This window comes from Tasmannia lanceolata, unplaced genomic scaffold (assembly GCF_043159265.1).
Source record: "Tasmannia lanceolata isolate RefF3 unplaced genomic scaffold, GAP_Taslan_0.1 ptg000007l, whole genome shotgun sequence".
Lineage (NCBI taxonomy): Eukaryota > Viridiplantae > Streptophyta > Magnoliopsida > Canellales > Winteraceae > Tasmannia > Tasmannia lanceolata.
The window spans coordinates 11,351,627-11,371,629 of record NW_027518684.1 but is presented as its reverse complement, the minus strand read 5'-3'; the positions used below and the strand labels follow the sequence as shown (position 1 = coordinate 11,371,629).

General features: G+C 38.6%; 2 protein-coding genes across 3 annotated transcripts in view; both read left to right on the top strand.

Moving 5' to 3' along the window:
* LOC143880569 (uncharacterized) overlaps positions 1-18,495 on the top strand; it is a 37,955-nt gene extending 19,460 nt beyond the window's left edge. Inside the window, exon 2 of the mRNA XM_077383564.1 lies at positions 18,403-18,495. Coding sequence (XP_077239679.1) covers positions 18,403-18,495 — 93 coding nt within the window. The remainder of the gene's footprint in view (positions 1-18,402) is intronic.
* Positions 9,247-19,736, top strand: LOC143881892 (aspartyl/glutamyl-tRNA (Asn/Gln) amidotransferase subunit B). Of its 2 annotated transcripts, none has more exons than XM_077385223.1 (2): positions 9,247-9,412; positions 19,232-19,736. In XM_077385223.1, the coding sequence occupies exon 2, from the start codon at positions 19,314-19,316 to the stop codon at positions 19,545-19,547; it is 234 nt and encodes a 77-aa protein (XP_077241338.1). In that variant the 5' UTR covers positions 9,247-9,412; positions 19,232-19,313; the 3' UTR covers positions 19,548-19,736. The 2 variants fall into 2 exon arrangements, with proteins under 2 accessions (XP_077241338.1, XP_077241337.1); XM_077385222.1 differs by lacking the exon at positions 9,247-9,412 and adding an exon at positions 11,278-11,429.
* Positions 19,737-20,003: the final 267 nt, after the last annotated feature.

The following is a 20,003-nucleotide window of genomic DNA, read 5'->3' as shown; positions in this document are numbered from 1 at the left end:
TTAGGGTCATTCACCCGCTAAGTTGAAAACCTGAAAGGGCGGCTTAGGCAAAAATCAGGGTGCTGAGCCTGCTGGATGGAAAAAGCTGCAAGGGCAGACAGTCCAGGCAAAAATTAAGGTGTGCGGTCCGCTGAATCGAAACCCTAAAAGGGGCAATTCAGTATGGCAGGGATTTCACAAAGGATGGCTTTTGAAAGCCGATTGTGCTTCCGTTTTGGGCATTACTTCAGAGTCTGAGTAAGCGCCAGCATAATTTCTTTCGATACTTCTTCAAGTTAAAGTGGTTAAAGCTAAGTAATCCAAAGGAGGTAATAACCATGACTGAAATACCGAAAAGAGGAATGAAACACTTTTAGATGCGGTATTCAAAAGATCCTAAGAGCGGTAGACTGTTACCACCTTAAACATTTATCAAATTAAGAAGTAGATTAAGTCTCTTTTAGAGTCTATGTTGTGCATTTGTCAAAGTTTTCGTCTGTCATTTGTCAAAGTCTCGTTTATCGTGTGTCAAAATCTTTCATTGTCAGGTCAAAGTCAGGTCTTTAAGGTCAAGTTTAGCCTTTACTTCTCTTGAGGCTGGGGTGATAAGCTTTAAAAGCAAGAAGTTGCATCTCCTGCGGACAGAGCCGAACAGAGCAGAGTTCAGAAGGGGCAACTTTTCAAGTTTATTCGGAATGTTATCACGAAGTGCAGGAGGAAGAATGCTTTGAGCAGAACCCATTTTCCTGTATTTGTAAAAGCTTTGTAACCTCAAGCATTTCTTTGAAATGAAAGCCTTTCAGGTTGAACCCTTGCATTTGGCTCTTTTATGAATCTTGTAATGGAAATAAAATCATACTAGGGGCATCTTTTATGACTTGGTTTCCCAAGTCATAAAAGACGTCGAACAAAACTTTAGAGTTGAGATGGCTATTCTTGTCAAATAAAGATAAGAGAAGCTCAAACATCCCTTTTCGAGCTAGGCTCATTGATCAGTTTCTTCAGAAAAATCCAATCCTCGTTGGAATTTAAAATTGAGTTTTGCATTTTTTCAAAATATAGGCTGAGTTTTGGTTTATTTGTTTAAAGGGGCCAATGCCCGCGAGATTTCGTCAAATGCCTTTGAGTTATACCTGTGGTAAAGGTTATGATTTCCAGATCTATTCCAGTTGTGCTATGTTTTAGCTATCTTTCCTCCCCTCTGATCTCTAGGAGGTTATGTTAGGAGCGACCTGACCGTCATTTTTTAGAATAAAAAGCTTGAGATATCATCCTCTCCGGTATTGAAAGTTTGAGTCTTCTCAAACATTCTTTACCCGTTTTGAAATCCGGTATTGAAAATTTGAGTCTTCTCAAATATTCTCTACCCGTCTTGTAATCCGGTATTGAAAGTTTGAGTCTTCTCAAACATTCTTTACCCGTTTTGAAATCCGGTATTGAAAATTTGAGTCTTCTCAAATATTCTCTACCCGTCTTGTAATCCGGTATTGAAAGTTTGAGTCTTCTCAAACATTCTTTACCCGTTTTGAAATTCGGTATTGAAAATTTGAGTCTTCTCAAATATTCTCTACCCGTCTTGTAATCCGGTATTGAAAATTTGAGTCTTCTCAAATATTCTCTACCCGTCTTGTATTGCGGTATTGAAAGTTTGAGTCTTCTCAAATATTCTCTACCCGTCTTGTAATCCGGTATTGAAAATTTGAGTCTTCTCAAATATTCTCTACCCGTCTTGTATTCCGGTATTGAAAGTTTGAGTCTTCTCAAATATTCTCTACCCGTCTTGTAATCCGGTATTGAAAGTTTGAGTCTTCTCAAACGTTCTTTACCCGTTTTGAAATCCGGTATTGAAAATTTGAGTCTTCTCAAACATTCTCTACCCGTTTTGTAATCCGGTATCAGGTGTATCCGGTATTGATAGTTTGAGTCTTCTCAAACATTCTCTACCCGTTTTGTATCTGGTATCGAAAGTTTGAGTTTTCTCAAACATTCTTTACCCGTTTTGAAATTCGGTATTGAAAGTTTGAGTCTTCTCAAACATTCTCTACCCGTTTTGTAATCCAGTATCGAAAATTTGAGTCTTCTCAAATAATCTTTACCCGTTTTAGCTCCCAGTAATTAGTTGAGTGATTCCTGGTTTAATTTATCAATCAAAATCTTCAATTTTTGATGCGAGCACCGAGTTAAGAGTCGGTGAGGGACTATCTCACGAGTACATTTGCAGAGTTAGAGTCCGGTGAGAAGCTATTTCGCCAATTTGCTTTTGTGTAAACCTTTTTCAAAACCAAAAATCCAAAATTTAATCTTTTAAAGCCAGGTCGGCCAAAATGCGTTGTCTTATCGGCTTCGCCATTCGTGTGACAAGCACACTCTGACAAAGAGGGGCATCTGTAGACACCCCATTTTGACCGTACCCTTTCATGTCTTGTTTTAGATAATTGTCCTAATAAATTAGTGTTCTAAGGTCCCAAATTGTGCCCTAGGTTAGCTTAGGGTCCCACCAAGGTCCCTGTAAAATTTCATCGCGATCCGAGCCCGTTTGCCTAGCAAACAAGCTAAGACAGTGTCGTGGGGCAAGTTCAGAAGAGTGGCGATTTAGCCAGAAAAGGGGTTGTGCTGGAATCTCAAAAACCAGTTCAAATTAGCCATGGCGGGCTGTCCGTGGAGATATAGGGGTATGCAGATTAGTGTACAACTTAATTGAGGGGTGTATTATCTTGAACCAGGGCAATTTCGTAATTTGCGAAGATGCTTTTCTTCTTCTCCAAGTCACCATTAAGCCCTAAGCTAGGTTAGTGAGTGATTAGGACTAGGATTAGTTAGAGGGAATCTTAGTTGGTTATGTTTCTTTTGATCTCAGCCATTGAGTGAAAAGGTGATTTTAACGGTTGAGATCATTTTTTCAAAGAAGATATTTTTTGCAAATTTTTTCCCCCTGTTTTCTGCTTGGGCCGCCTCTTGCGGAATAATAGTTGTCCTAAATTTGCCAAGGGGGGTGTCCTGGAAGGTTTGGGGGTATCAAATATATCATTTCTCGTTTTCTTCTTGGGCACCCCCCTGCCAGTTAAAAAATTGCTAAAAATTACACTAGAGGTGGTTGTCCAAGTAGAAAAGGGGCGTGTTTAATTACATCTTTTCTTTTGTATAAAAAAAAAAGCCATCGAAGCAAAGGAAAAAAAAGAAAAAAAGCTCATTTTCGTAGAAAATTGCAGAGGGAGAGAAAGAGAGAGAAGGAGAAAAAGGAGAGCCACCTTCTTCCATCACCCAAACCACCAAACCCCCGACCATTACCACCGGAATCCGGCCCTCTCCGACCCAAATCCGACAACCTCCATCCTTCCACCTCCGTAGAAACCCATTTTTATCTCTTAAACCCATCTCCACCCCATTCCAGCCACAAGCTCCACGGAATCCGGCATCATTCTCAACGGAAATCCGATTGGTTCTCACCACCATCTTCAGCTGGAGCTCCGCTCGGCCGCCTCCACCTTTTTCTTCCCCACCTCAGACCACCACTACCAGGTATCTTCTTCTTCCCTAAACCCTTACCACCACTAGCCACCACCCTCTTCTCAAACCACCTCTCGAAATCCTACCCTCTTCTCCATTAACTCCGGCCGGCCACAAATTCCATCTCCTCCGGCACCGCTACAGGCCAGATCCACTTTTTCCACCTCCACCACCACACCATCGACCGGCTACCTCCACAACCTCCATCGATTCCGACCATTGTTTCACCCCAGAACCCCATATCCATCTCCATCTCAAACCCATTTTTCATTTTCTCATCAAACCCCATCTTCTCCCCAAATCCTCCTCTGCAAATCCGGCTCGATCCCCACCCTCAAACCCATTTCTACCCAACCTAAACCCCACCACCATTTTCAACCTTCACAACCTCCATCTCAGCTACCATCCCACCTTCTTCTTCTTCTTCTTCTATATTTTTACCTCTGCAAACCTCATCTAACTATCTCCACTGCCAAAAACCCCATCTCATCTCCAATTAAACCCATTTCTACTACCAATTTCCCCACCGTTGCCTCTACTTCGGATCCAAAACCCATCTCATTAATCCCATCAACAGACATCATTTTTTTGTTTCTCCCATCCATTGATTCCGGTCATATTTCACCGGAATCCGGCGAAGCCGTCTCCTCCTCCACAACTAGATCCCCGGCCGGCACCCGAACACCACCTCTACACCATTTTTTATCATCATCATCATCACATCCATCCTCTTATTCCATTTCCATCTTCTCTGCTGCTTCTATAGAAACCCCAAATTTGTACTTATTTCTCCTATCTCCGGCGAATCCGTCGGACTCCGTCCAATTCAATTGATTCGGGTAGCTCTACTGGAATCCAGCAATCAACTCCCTAATCTGGCCGGTTCAATTTCCTCGCCTTTGGCCAGTGTCCGGCATTTGTCTTCACGAGCTTCATCATCATTTGCCATCGTCATCGCCTCTTTCGCATCAAGCCGCAACCATCTTTGCCCCGCGGCATTTTCGCCCTTGATCAAAAGATCGAGAAGATTCGCAGGGTAGCATTCAGGAAGGTACAACTTGCCCCTTTATCCTCCGTGCTCTTATATTTTAATTTTGATTTTCATAGCATTTTGGTTTGCAATTTCCTCTCAATTCTACAGTTTGGTTCGAGCAAGACTTTACTAAGTCAGTTATGGTTAAGGCCAACATGGCTGTTCAAATTCATGTTTTCTCGTTCATGGTTGGTTCTTCGGCAAATTTTGTAGAATTTGATGAATTTTGGGTTTGGATTATTAAGAGTCCGGTCGCTCTCAGTTCCATTGTTTGATCCTTGAAATTTTCTTTTGAATCCAAGCATTCATTGTCCTAAATCCGGAATCTGTTTGGATATCTGTTCTAAGCCTTGTGAATTCAATTCCAGTAGCTGGAAAAACTTGCGCGTCATGTTGAAAATTATTTCATTGATGTCCATACGAGGCAATTAATGGGAATTAAAGCATTTGCCATGTTTGTTTGGATACCTTTCAACCTTGAATCCCTTTCGAATTTTGGTGATGGTCTGTAAATGATAACTCTATGTCTTGCGCGCCTTCTATGTCACTATAAACCAATTCCTTTAAGGTATTTGATACATGATTAAAAATTGTTTTCATGTCTTAAATCAGTTTCCAAAAGCTTTGAAAAATGGATTTAATATGGCCAATAATCTGATGCTTGGGTAATCATCTATAGTGGCTGGCTTGTTTCTCCTTGTTATATAGAAAGGAGACTAGTGTAACTGTAGTTTAATGGTTGGGGCGAATGCTTTATTGGAATTTGGGTTACGACAGGTTATTTGGCTTTCTGCTATCTTTTGGCTTAGAATAGCGTTTCACTCTATCATGTTCTTACAATTGCATAAACTCAGCTTCTTTGCTGAAGTATGGGCTTTTCATTTTACAAAATGCTATGTTTGTCTATACAACTTCAGTGTACATGTGGAGCTATCTAGACACTTTGTTGTCTTCTTGGGCGTAATCTGAATAACCTTTTATGTTGGTCCTCGACCAGAAATTTGGCGAAAAGTATTGAGAGGGGGAACCTTTGGCAGGTTTTTCTTGTGGCTGTTTTGGCCTGCAGATGAATGGATAGAGTTGCGCCATTTGTTGTCCTACCTATGTTACTTAATGTTTTCGTCTGTTCTATTTAGTTGTCTGCATTGAAGCCTCGTCCCATGTGGGCATTTCCTTTTGGTTTTGACTATGTCCAGTGCTGCAATGTGAACTGAAGGAGTTGCATGCAAGCCTTTGGGGCAGGTTAACGCGATCTGCCCCAAGGAGATTTCCTCCGATTGACTTGTATCTGTTTGGCGATGAAGGCGATAGCCCAAGCCCATCCTTAGGGGACTTGCTCAGTCCAAGTAGCGTTCCCCTCATTTGTATAGTAGACTTGCTTAGTCTTTTAGATGCCTCTTAGATATTAGTAGCCCCATTCAGTGATAAGGCGATGAAGGCGATAGCCCAAGCCCATCTTTAGGGGACTTGCTCAATCCAAGTAGCGCTCCCCTCTTTTGTTTAGTAGGCCTACCCAACCTTTTGGTTTTCTTTTAACCATTTTTTTTTTTAAAAAAAAAAAAAAACCCTTCTCTGGGCAATGATAAGGTTACTTGGAGCCCATCTTTGTGTTTTGTGGCTCACCGTTTTTTTTTGCACTTGAATCTGCACAAGTTGATGCCACCTGTTATGCACCAAAATTTATAAAAATCAGAAATATCATTGCATGCATTTGTATAATCTGTTAAAAATTTTAATATTCTTCTCTTGTACTAAGCTTTGAGTTAGGGTTTGAAGACGGTAATAAATGGTGTTCAGGTGAGATTATCTCAAAGCTTATTATACTCATTCCTTTCTATTTTAAATTGTTTAGGGAAGAAGGAGATCAGATGACTACTCTATTCGATATTATCGACATGAGTACTGTCTGATCTCAAGGCGGGATTAGAAATATTATCATGTGTATTATGATATCAGATGATTACTTTAGCATCATCTGATTTCATCCTCATATTGAGGTGGTGTTTGTGGTTGGGCATAGAAGTGTTTGATATTGTTTTTGCTTTATTAGGCTATCCAGCGGCTGGTCTGGACTAATTTATGTTGTTTATCATTTTATGATTGCTATAGGTTGTGTATTTTTTAATTGAAAATTCTTCTTTGCTTAACACTTGATTTATTTTTATAATAATTGAATGAAAATCTGAGTTTGCTTGATAACCTTTTTCTTCGCTTTGATTAGAGGCTAACTCAGTCTTATTAGAGCTTTGCTTGCTTGGGATCTTGGACCGTTTTCTCTCTTCTTGGGACGCTATCTTTCTTGTTGTGGTTCGTCTCTTTGAGGCGTTAGTTGCTTGTTTGGGGTTTCCCCTTTTTGCTTTAGGGCTTTGCCCTAGTTTATGGTTATGCTTGTTTGTTCTCTGTAAGAGTGAATTCATCTAAAGGTCCTGAGCATTGGAAAAGCTTTAAAATCCAAAAACATTAGAAATTTAAAACTCAAAAACATTTGAAAACTTTAAAAATATCAAAAACATTTGAAAATATAAAAAACCTTAAAAAAATCTAAAGTGTTGAGTGTTTCTTTTAGAAGCGTAGTTTGAGAGTTCGTTTCGAACTACGTTGGCTTGATCCTCTCTCACGAGGTACGTAGTGCAGCTCGGGATTTTTATCCCAAGTCCAGCCAAACTTTTGTAAATAATATTTTAAACCTTCTTCAAAAACCTTTAAAACCTTGTTTTCAACAAGATCTTCCTCTAGAGTTAGGAGTTTGTCCTAGATAGAGAGTTTTAGAGTTAAGAGTTAAGAGTTTGTCTTTGATGTGTTGTGTGGTTTGTTTGTGTTTGTGTTAGAGTTAGGGGTTTGTCCTAGAGTTATAGGAGCGCCTCCGTCCGGTCAGTTGGCGATTCACATCGCCGACTGATGACTAGGTCTTGGATACGCTAGTGAACCCATTGTTTCCCTTAGGACACACAGCCTAGTTACACATAGGTTGTAGGAACCACCTGCATTAGCTTAGGGCTAACCTGCATTTAGTTAGGGCATATAGGGTGTCCTAAAATTCACAATTCACTGGAATTTAAATAATCGTACAATAAACTTTAATAATTGGTCCGGTCTTTTTAGATCGAGTCTAAGATAGAGGTCTAGGTGTCTTAGGCATCCTAGCTTAGAATAGGCGCGAAGAACTACGTTGCCTTGATTCTCGTGGAGGCGGGGATACGTAGGCTTCTTTGGATGAACATCAGACTATCCGAGGACTCGGGCTAAATCGTTTAGAGTCTTAGGATTTGTTGAGTTGTGTTATATTGTATATTTTGTTGTGCTTTCTTACTTTCTTGTGCAGACCTATACCTTTAGCTGTAGCATGCATGTGTTCGTCCACCAGAACTTAGACACCTGTTAGGCATATCACTCATAACCTAGTTATCATTATGTGGCATTTATTTCGGTTCTTTTGTGTGTGCTTATTTTCATCTCCGAGACATGCATGATTAGATAGACGTTTTCTCGGAGATGCGTGTTCCCAGTTTATATGATTTTCGCTTGAAACTCTTCGAGGTTAATAAAAAATGGCATAAGAGACCAAGTGTTCGCACTCGGGCGAATTGGGGGTGCTCTTCGGACCTTCTCCATTCGTCATCAGGCACGGACCTTTTGTATCTCTGGTTATCTATTGCAAACAGAGCATTTGTTTTGGTTCCATGGCATGTCCATGGATGGCGACTCTGAGTTATTTTCAGATATATCTTGGTTTCGAGCCCTGGCTCCGGATCAGGATGTATCTCATTCTTTTTGTATCGCCACTCATGCTATGCTGTGAGGGTGGCACCTGTTTCGAGAGTTCCTTGGCAGAGCTCTCCTTCACTTTGTGGAGATCCAGAGGGTGGTAGGGACCTGTTCCCTCCCCGTCCTCGGATCGGGGTCCACAGAAAGCCGACGAAACAGTTGGCTTTCTAGTTTCTCTTTTTTTTAGAGATTTCTTGAATATAGAATGGTAGAAAACAGCTCAAATTCAGGACTACCAAAAAAATTTCTCCTACCTCTCTCTCTCTTTCTCTCATTCCTAATGCTTACCCAAACATTAGAATGAGAATGATAATTCTGTTTAAGATGGGAATTGGTAGGGCTGTTCATTATTCAGTATTAACCGAATAACCGAACCGAACCGAACCAAAATAAATTTCGGTTATCAATTCGGTTTTTTTCTCATTCGGTTCGGTTTCGGTTGCAATGACATTGAAATTTCGGTTTTCGGTTCGGTATCGGTTATGCAAATATAAATTCGGTAAATAACCGAAAAACTGAAATATACATAAATAGCCAAAAAAATTTAGATTCTAAAAACATAGCAGCATAAGTTGGTTAAATGGACGGCTAGGATCATGATGAAGGCTATTGTAGACTTTTTAGTTTTTCATTACTCTAAATACTCTCGAGTCTCGAGTCTCGTCTCTCTCTTATACAGTTTTTCAACTTCACTCTTTTTATGGTTTTCTCTCAAGACTCAAGAGAGCAAGCTAGGGTTTGTGCATTCCGTTTAATCTTCAACCGAATCAAGAAGACGTTCGATTCAACAACTCCGGCGGGCCGGCCACTGCCTCCAACTCTCCAAGAATCGAAGACGACCACCGCCTTCAACAGAAAGAGAGCAAGCTAGGGTTTGTTACTAGGGTTTGTGGGTTCAATCGGACAACGAGATTGTGGGTTTCAAGTTTCAACAAGGGTTTTTGGGTTTGTGACTTTGTGGGTTGTGGCCTTGTGGGTTTCTACTTTCCAAGTTTTTGCAAGCTAGGGTTTGTGCCAATCAAATAGGGTTTCTGGGTTTGTGCCTTTCACGTTCTACAAGGGTTTTTGGGTTTGTGCGTTTTTACAATCTCTCTTGAGGAACCGAAACTGACCAAGTCTCCAATTCCGGCAAGCCTCTTCGCCATTTAGTAATTTTTTTTTTTTTTTAGGGTTTCAAAAGCTCAAATTTGTGTTTCTCTATTTTGTAGTGGTCGAATCTGTTTATCTCTATTTTGGGTTGAAAGCTTCGAAGTTAGATTCTATTTCAATGTTGGAGAACGAATCTATCATTTTGTCAATTTTGGGTTTGAAAGCTTCGAATTTGTCACTATTTTGAAAACTTTGAATCTGTTTCCTCTATTTTTTCTACCTTTGGGTTTGATAGCTTCAAAACTGAGTGCGCCTTATTCGGTTATAACCAAACTAACCGAACCAACCGAAGAAATATTTCGGTTTGGTTAGTTTCAAACCCAAAAAAATCGGTTTCGGTTACTAAAATCCCCTAACCGAATTTTTTTTCGGTTAATGAAAAACTAGTATTTCGGTTCGGTTATAACCGAATAACCAGCCCTAGGAATTGGAATGTGATGCCCATTCTGATTCGAGCTTTCCTTTCCATCCGAAAAGAACTATCGGACATTCATCGATTGGGTATTTTCAAACCACCCCCCCCCTCTACATGAATTGGAAAGCATGTGATGATGCCAACATAGACCTCGCCTTCCTCTGCAATTACACCACACAGCCCAAAGATCCTCACCTATTGCTTGATTTTTTTTTCCATTCCGTTTTTTAATTCCTCCCTCACTTCCGTTCGGGCTTAGAGTGAAGAGTTTTAGAACTCGAAATTAGAATAGAAGTAGTGATTTTGCATTTGGATTCATGATTATACGAAAAGATTCAGCTCTCTGAGTGAATGTTTACATTTGAAGTAACTGAAATTGTAAACCACTGAGATATGTGGAGCAAAGATAAAAGGTTTTAATGCATGGGTTCATTACACTCGTTTGAAGTAACTGAAATTTCGGTTTCAAATTTCGGCCATGTAAAAAAATCAAAGCAAATTTCATTATTGCACCAAAATTTCGGCCAAAATTACTGAAATTTTGTATACAAACTTTAAAAAAGCTCAAAAATCACATTCATTCAAAAATTTTGGCCGAAATTTGGTACTCTAGCCGAAAATTCGGGTTTTAGTGATTTCAGTTTCGGTCCCCACTGATATCCAAAATTTTGGCAAAAATTATCGATATTTTGCATACAAACTTTAAAAAAATAATTTTTTCCTGAAATTTCAGCGGAAATTACCTAAATTTCCGAATTTTGGGCCGAAATTTGGTACTCTGGCTGAAAATTTCAGGTTTGGGTGATTCCGGTTTCCATCCGAGCCGAAATTTTGATATTTCGGCTGAAATTTAAAACCATGCTGGGTACTGTTAAATAATATATGCCCCATTGGTCATAGTATATCATTTAAATACGTACCCATTTTTCTTTCAAACAGAAGAACTGCCTTTTTAAGAAAAAACTCTTCTCATATTCATTGAATTAAAAGTTACAAAGTTTTTTCTCGAAAAGGAATGGAAAGGAAAAGGCTTTATCTAGGTGCCAATCGAACATGCCCTTAGAAAATAACGATTTTTTTTTTTTTTTGTTTAAAAAAATCTATATGAGTTGGCTACACGCTGGAAAACTTCCCAGGTTGGTTTTCCATATAAATTATTGTCTAGTGTTTTATGTCGGACGTCCAAACAGCAGCTAAAGGAAAGTAACGTAACCAAAGCATAGTGGGTGTGTAAGTAATTCTAGCTCGCGAGACATACTATTTTTCAAAAAGTACTGTACGGACCACACTATAGGATGATCCAAACCGTCCATGTGATGGAACACAGCGTGAATAGATTCTTCCCCAAAAATAATTTCCATAGGAATTATTTGTCCGTACAGTACTTTTTGAAAAATTCGGGACTATAAGGGCTTACACCCTATTAAAACTCCAAATTACATGGGTGCATGGTAACTCTTTACGGTCGCGGCGCATGTTAGTATTTCACTCGGACGTTTGTCAATTATAAAGGATGAAAAATGGGGCCGTTGGAATTAGAACTAGACTTCCAGAAGAGCAAAAAGGGTTTTTTCGGCCGAGGTGAGCTCTTTCTTCACCAATGTCTCTTCTCTTTATTAATTAAAAAAAAAACCTTTGCTTTTCCTTTCTGCTGTGTTCACTTGTTTTCCTTTCCCCCGAGGAATCCTCGTCCGTACTCTCTCTCTCTCTCTCTCTCTCTCTCTCTCTCTCTCTCTGATTCGGATGTGGGAATCAGAGAGATTTAGGATTTAGGGTTTCTGATTTTATGAAATCGGATTTAGTGTTTTGGATTTTGGGTTTAGATTTAGGGGTTGGGTTCTTATTTTGGGATTTAAGGTTTTGGGTTCGAATTTGCAAAGGGCAAGTTTTTGTTCTGGAATTAATGGGAATTTTTCTTTTGATATGGTTTTGATAATAATCAGTTCTTGTGGTTTTAATTGGTTTTCATATTCCAAAACAAACAGGGCTTTGTTTTTGTGAAAATATGCCAATAATATTTGTTTTAGGTCCTATTTGTTTTGGATCATTGTAAAGTCTTTTGTGAAAAAAATGCCAATATGTGTGTTTTCTTAAGATTATTACTTGATCAATTGTTGATATATGTTGTTTAATTAGCTTGTGTTTTTTTGTAGATTCCGGTCTCTTGTTTTGTAAGACCAGTATTTTGAAGTCAAGATAGGAGGATTTTCATTGTCATCTAAAATCCACCTTCACTTACTTAAAGAATATAAATTTTCTTGTTTTCTTCTTTCTAGGAACGGCTAGCATTGTTGTATTTACTAAATTTAGTAATTTACGTGCATGATTTTCATTGACAGACTAAATAAAAAGACATATAGTGCTGTCATGTTCATGGTGACTTGCTTAGGGGAGGGGAATGCAGTGGTAATTGGGTCTGGCAAATGGAATCCACATTTAGTTTTCATCTTGTACCAATGATATTTGTCAAAGTCTCCAATCACTGAACATTAATCTTTTCATTATCTGTGGATTGTGCAATGACCTTCATTTTATCTTGTTTTTCCTTGTATTCATGGAATTAAATGATTTTCTCAGGATGGACTTCCAAATCACTCATTTCAGATTAATGTTCAGGTTGTGCAATGCCTGTCATTGTACATACAATTAAAGATTGTGCAAGTCCATCACAAGCTTTATGTCCAGATTGTTTAAATCCAGGAAAATCTCCAGAAAATCCCAAGATTGTGCTAGTCCATCCCAAGCTTAGTGTTCAGTTTGTGCCTATCATTTTCTTGGATTGGGCAATGCATATCATTACACCTAGGTTGTGCAATGCATATCATTACAGTTGGGTAGGGTTTTGGGTTTTTTGGTTATCTTATCTGCTATGTTTAGTTGAATGCTTTAAATGTTTGATGTTTACAGTTGCCTTTTGCCTTGTATTTGACTCCCTCATTGTTTGTATTTTCTTTTTGATTTTAACGTTAAATACTAAAATCAGCTTAGTTTTAGTGCATTATTAGCCATTTTGTTTATTTCATTGTCATGGTCATTTTTCATCTTTTAATTGTGATAGTTTTCTTATTTTGATCTGAAGATTGTCAAATATATGTTGGACCCACTTATTTTGGATACATTTGTGGCGTAGGATCTATGTGGCCCCCATTTTGCATGTTATGACTATCACAGTTTATGTTTTACATGATGTCTAACAAGTTTCTATTGAGTTTCTGTGCAACTGAACACATGTTTTTGTATTTTATGTTAGTTTCTATCAGGTTTCTTTTAGGTTTCCTGACAATGAAATGCTCATCTGATAGGTTTTCTGTCAGGTTTATTTTTCTTTCTTTTCCATTTCGCCAAGTCAGATTACTTCCCTTTCCTTTCCTTTCCTTTCCCTTCCCGATGAGTGAACGGAGCATTCCTTTATTGCTATGTTCATGTTTCTGCATAGTTACAATCCGCTTATTTTTTTCTGTCATTCAAAAACTTATCGGATTTTAGGATTTGGTTAGGGCTAAAAGGAGAGAGACATTTCAGACTTCTATTTCCTGCTATTATGAACTTGTAATTCAAGAAAGAAACTGAAATAAGGAGAAAAGTAAAACAATTAGACGGTGTTCAGATAAATTGCACCACAGATGGAAGCTTTTGTAGCTTTCAACCCTCAGTAGCAGAGTCAAAACCCTAAACCTTCAAAACATTTTAGTCAGTATGTTTAAGGCAGATTTTTTTGTGTGTGTGCGCGTGCGTGTGCTCGATTCATTTCCGTATCGATCATGATATATGTAATAACTAGGACATCTATTTCAAATGCATATCCTATTTTTGCACAACAGGGTTATGAAAATCCAAGAGAAGGTGTGGGTCTTTTGTCGAAATGGAATGGCCTTACTTTTTCTTTTTATTTATCGTGAATTATTCCATCATTAAATATAGTCTGCCTGGTCTGAATCAGACATATTTGTGTTTTACTTCCCGTAACTCTTCTGTCAGGTTTTTGTTAGGTTTCCTGGCAACAAAACGCTCATCTGACAGGTTTTCTGTCAGGTTTCTTTTCCTTTCTTTTCCATTTCGCCAAGTCAGATTACTTCCCTTGCCTTTCCTTTCCTTTCCCGATGAGTGAACGGAGCATTCTTTTATTGCTCTGTTCATGTTTCTACATAGTTACAATTCGCTTAATTTTTTCTTGTCATACAAAATCTTATCGGATTTTAGGGTTTGGTTAAGGCTAAAAGGAGAGAGACGTTTCAGACTTCTATTTCCTGCTATTATGAACTTGTAATTCAAGAAAGAAACTGAAATAAGGAGAAAAGTAAAACAATTAGACGGTATTCAGATAAATTGCACCACAGATGGAAGCTTTTGTAGCTTTCAACCCTCAGTAGCAGAGTTAAAACCATAAACCTTCAAAACATTTTAGTCAGTATGTTTAAGGTAGATTTTTGTGTGTGTGTGTGTGTGCACGCGCGCGCGCGTGCACTCGTGCGTGTGCTGCAAATTGTCTGTCCACAACCCTATGTGGGCATGTGATTGAAATATGTCAAGATGTTGGATAGACCGTGCTCTAACATTAAAACAAATTGGACAATCATGCACGTTCAATCAATGGACTTATGATACAACAATCATCTGTTGGGCCAGTCCACGTTAGTATCTGTTATAGTTTTTTCCGAGTTTAGAGTCATGCGTGCGTACATGAGTAATGCAGTTATGGATTCTATGAGTAGTTAGCGGTGGGGGTGGTGTTTGGGGCTCACTCGCAGGGTATAGGGGTTGGGGTGGTGGGGTTCACAAGGATGAGGTGGCAGTTAGTTAAAATCTAAGGAGGAGCTTGCTCTGGTACCATTTGATGTGATTTGTTACCAGCGGAAGCACGAGTTTAAGGAGGAGCTTCTAATGATCTTGAATGAGCTAGGTAATCAACTTCAAAAGTAAGCAGAGAGGAGTTTAATTGAATAGTTTCCAGTCCAATATATGGGACTCAATTACAGTTGTGAGATACACCAGGAAGGGGAAGGAGGAAAGAGGCTCCTACCTCAAAGATCCTCTTCTCTCTTCCATGGAGAAAAATTCTCCTAGGTGAGCCCAAGGCTCCACACCAAACTTCCACTCCAATTCATGAAATTTTTGGATCTCAAAAACTTCCGAAATAAGGAGCTCTCCCCTCTATTTATAGATGTAAGAGTGGGATCTTGAAGTGTGATGGATGGGACCAACCGGCATGGCTGATTTGGTAAAGCGATTGGTTGACATCTAGCACCCTAGGTGACATCAACTAGCTGGCTCTCAGCTTATGTCGCAACTAATCTCCTCCTCTATTTGTGCACGTCTTTATATTATTTTCCCCCTCACATGCTACATCACCTCTCACCCTTACATGTATAACACAAGAACTACACACTACACTCACAAGACACTCAACATGCACTAAACTCTAACACGTGTGCACCCCTTTAAACAAGTGCACACCCGTTAAGCAACACACACATACTATCTCACACTGTACCTACTACATGAATGAAAGAGAAATAAAACTATTCTATACTAAAAGAAACCTATACTCCAAGGCTGCTTCCCATGTCTACAATCTACATCAAACTGCGGAATCAGATCACATCATGGGCTCCGTCAGTTTTGAAGTTGTGGTTCCATAGTCAAGTACAGTCCAAGTTAGTGTCTGTTATGGAGGGAGTTCTTGTATTTATGGGACTTGAAGTTAGTTTTCGTGATGAGTTAGGAGTTTTAGTGGGTTTGAAGAGTCCTTTACTTGAGCCTGTAACCTGAAGTCTTTACCCTTTTCCCTCTCCCATCAAACATGCCTACACCCATAACTTATCCAGATTTAACAGATCCGTCCAGATCTGTACCCTACTCAAAAACCTGTTACAGTCTTGAAATCCCATCCCAGAACTTACTCAAGCCTGCCCTTACTACGCCCATCATCTATTTGACCCAGATTCGAACCTAAGCCTAGAGGGAATTGTTCTTGGTTGGCTGTCCTGCATCACCATGGTATCAGATGAGAAAAGGAACTAGAGCCGCATGTATAGTGATCTTGCCGTATCCGTTCTGCGTCAGGTAATCTATTTAGAAGATTTGTGCAACCATAGTTTCATGACTATATGGAACCTTGGCGGCTTGATACAAGAATTGTAGGATGATTTGTTCCTCCATATGTCAAAACAATCCGCCATGCTAGTTTGCTTACCTGTATGAATCTAAGCAAGTTGCGGTAATGAAATGATCCAATTGTAATGCCACACCAAAGATCTAGCTCTATTCATCACAGACTTTCCATCTGGAGGTTATTTAAATTTTAGTATCCGTTTTGTTATCACCTGTGCAGAGGGGTCATTGCACTTTTCCTGCATCGCCTTTCATGGAAAAAATCATTTTTGAATAAAATATATTTAGGTGAATTTCACAGTTTGGCCAATTTATTACCTCTGCCAACCCAGCAAAGCATGACCAAAATCTCATCTTCTTCAGATTCCAAGACCACCTAGTTTGGAAGCTTCTCTCCAATACCCTAATGGCGTGTTTGGATTGCCAGAATCAAGACTGGAATCGGTATCATATTCCGATTCCAGCATGTGGTTCAAAAAAATGAATGAAATGAAGGGATGGAAATGACAGTGAGATGGAATTAAATGGTAAAAAATGCTGGAAACTGTTTCCTGCCCCATTAGGTTGTAATCTGATTCCACTCCTACCAGGATGAAATTTTTATTGATTATTTTAATTTATTTTTTTATTTTTTTCCTTTCCATTTCCAAGTAATATGAATAGGAATCGGATTAGGATGCCGATTCTGATTCTTGATTCCAGTAATCCCAATGCAGCCTAACTGAATGTGTGATTTTGATTCACTCCTCAAGATGTGGATCCAGAAAGGTCACATAATCAATCTACTGTTATAAGATGAGAAAAGGAAATCCTTTCTATGTATCCATGCTTCCGATCCACTATCTCAATCTAGATCTTTAGTCTTTTATTTCAGAGGGTGGCCAATATGTAATCTTTTTAAGGTCAATACGTAATGTTTTATCAATTCTGATAATCACAAACAAGAACCTATATTGCCACACTTGTTAATATCCTAATGAAAGGTATGCATATTTTGTACCATTAAAAAAAAGGTATGCACATCGTGTTTACCTGAAGTTTTCTTAAAACTCCTTTCCATCTTAGCTGACAAATACTTTTTTTTTGGTTTGTGCTTCATATCAACGGAGTTCTAAAGTTGGTAATGTCCATAAGTCATTGGGTGGATAAATTTATTAAATCTCCTTTTCTTATATCTCCTTTCCATCTTAGCTCACAAATACTTTTTTTTTGGTTTGTGCTTCATATCAACGGAGTTTTAAAGTTGGTAATGTCCATAAGTCATTGAATGGATAAATTTATCTTAGTTATCTTTATTAAGATACTTACCTAAACTTTGCCTTAAAGTTGCATCTAATTAGAATAAAGTAGAGGATAATTACAAGCTGCTTATCCCATTTGCTACTCAGACATGCAGCCTCGTCATTTCATACATAGATATCGTTTTTGTATCCTTTGTACTATCAAACTATTCAACCAATGGGGGTCCACTCCTTGCCTCAACCAACACAAATAGATTTGGACAATTGCCTTCATTTATCTCTTCTAACAGATTTGACGAGGGATAATACATTTTTCAGTAAACTTAACATGTATTAGTTGTGGTCTAACTCCATGGGATCATTATTGAATATATTTTGCCTGAGTTTTTTCAGTTTATTGTTAAATTTGATCCAAGTTAATCTACTAGGACCAAAAGTAAAAATTGAACAATCACACAAACAATCCAATACATCTTCACAAACAGTTGTAGAGAAAATATGACAACATATTTGATCGATCATGACCAAGGTGGGTAAAACCCAAAAGGGAAATTTCATAACTATTCATTAACTTAACCTTCTAGAAAATAAATCAAAACTTTATGGATATATAGAGGCCTAGAACACATTAAAACCTTAGTTTAATCCTAACCATCGCCATAGGATCAATTTCAGCCCTTAGATCAACTTGAATAAAACCTAATTTCTTTTTTAAAGAAACTCAAAATAAAATTAGGGTCTTGCACCCCAAAAACACTATCCACGCTTTCACTACATGAGGTCCACCAAAATCTACTTAAACTTTGCCAAAAAAAACAAAACCATTGTAAATCATCATAAATTATCACAACTATGTTTGTCAACTTTTGTGGCAATGTTGAGCCCACCATTGACTTTAGCATAGAATGCTTCGATCACCTTCAGACCTACTTTTGGATTTTGGTCTGCCATTTCCTCTTAGATCGTCTTTACTGAATTATGAGCTTATTTATAAACTTTTTGTCATTCATCCCCATTTGAATGTGTGAATTCAAAAGAAATTTTAGACAAAATTTGAGTTCTTGTCACTTTGAAGCTGCTTGAGCATTTCATCAACTAGATACGATAGTTTAGTTAAGAAAACCCCGTTACATGCTGGTATGCCCTTAGTTCTAACTAAGAACTTTATGGGAGATATACACTGCCATGCTATTTTGTGCCAGTGCCCCATCTGCCCAGATTTCATCGAGGTATGCGAGGATGATGCACTTGGCTGGATAACCTACAGATTGGAGGCAATTCAACCATCACAATAAATTGGCTTCTCGGAGTCCATGATTGGTGCCAAAAGCCAATCTCCCATTTTTTCATCCCATATCGGCCTGCTATATTTTTTAGGCATCCCCTACTAGGATGCAGTCCTGGTTACTTATAGATTGATGAACAGAATCTTCTTGAGCTTTGAATATCTCTTCCATTTTAATTGAATTAAGCTTTATGAATGGGAAAGAAAATAAAATTGTATTCATCTATTTATTTGTAATACTTCAAATTTCAAACTGTTAGGGTATTTATCCTTCATGTCTTCTAACCAATCCTGCATTTTATCTTCCACGGATCTATTTAAAAGTCGATAAATAATAATTATATTTACCCTTCACAGAGTTACTCTTCCCCACTTGTTATGTATTAACAGGACACAGCATAACTGTGTCCCTCGCATCGCTACTGTACACATGGTATAGCATTCCAATGACCTAGAGGATCAATCATCTGTTGGCTCTCACCATGGATAACCAATGCACAATAAACACGATATGTGATTGATCCTAACCATTTTATCTGTGGTCTGTGAATGGACCTTCTTTGTTCTAACCATCCATTTTTAGGGCATCAATAAGGTGGTTGCGACTGATTCATCAATGTGCTTTTTACACCTTGGGTGATTCTCTATGGTGGGGATTGGGCTGGGAATCAATTTGCAGTGTCCTCATGGGACACCTTCATTTTTTCTTTATTTAAACTATGTCTTGTTGCCATTTTTTCCCCCAGATTCTTGGTTTGGTTCTCGCACATCTTGAAGGCAACAAAATTAGACAGTGAAAACTCTTGAGTTTGATTGGTTCTTTTTGAGATGGGAAACAAGCCAGCAAAGCAAGAAAATGAAGAGATTCTAGTGAAGGTTGCCCCTCCGCTGGACCGGGCATTTGTTAGATGGCTAGCCCGGGACGTAGAAAGGGTGCAAAACTTTGCTCCAAAAAATCCTCGTGCAATAAAGCCACCTGACCATTATATCGAGTACATGCGCTTGCAAGGATGGTTGGATCTCGATTTGGATGATCCTGATCTGGCCCGCGTCCTCAAGTAAGAATTCCCTTTCATCTGTATATTTAGTGAGGAAGTTGGCCAAATGTTTTCAGATATATTTATAGGATTATATAGTCTCTGTTTCCTTCTCAAATGCGAGTGTTAATGACACCTGAAAACATGTTTCATTTTTAGGCTTCTGTTTATAAGCTTAAGCTTGGTTATATATGTAGAAACAGAAGTTGATTTTTCTCTCCTCTTCTGGTTATCAATATGTAGACTCTACCTCGACTTTTACTAAAAAAAAGGTATGAAGGAGTTTGTTTTGAACCCTTTGCTGTTCGTGGCCGGCGACCTGTATCCACCGTCGATCTCCATCATATGCGAAGCAATGTGTATATAGAATCTGGAGCATCCAAATACATTGCCCAAATACACTATTATCCAAGTTAATTCTAGACAAATCAAAATGCTTGTCTCCTCCTTTTGACTTCACTTTCCACTACTCTCCAAGCCA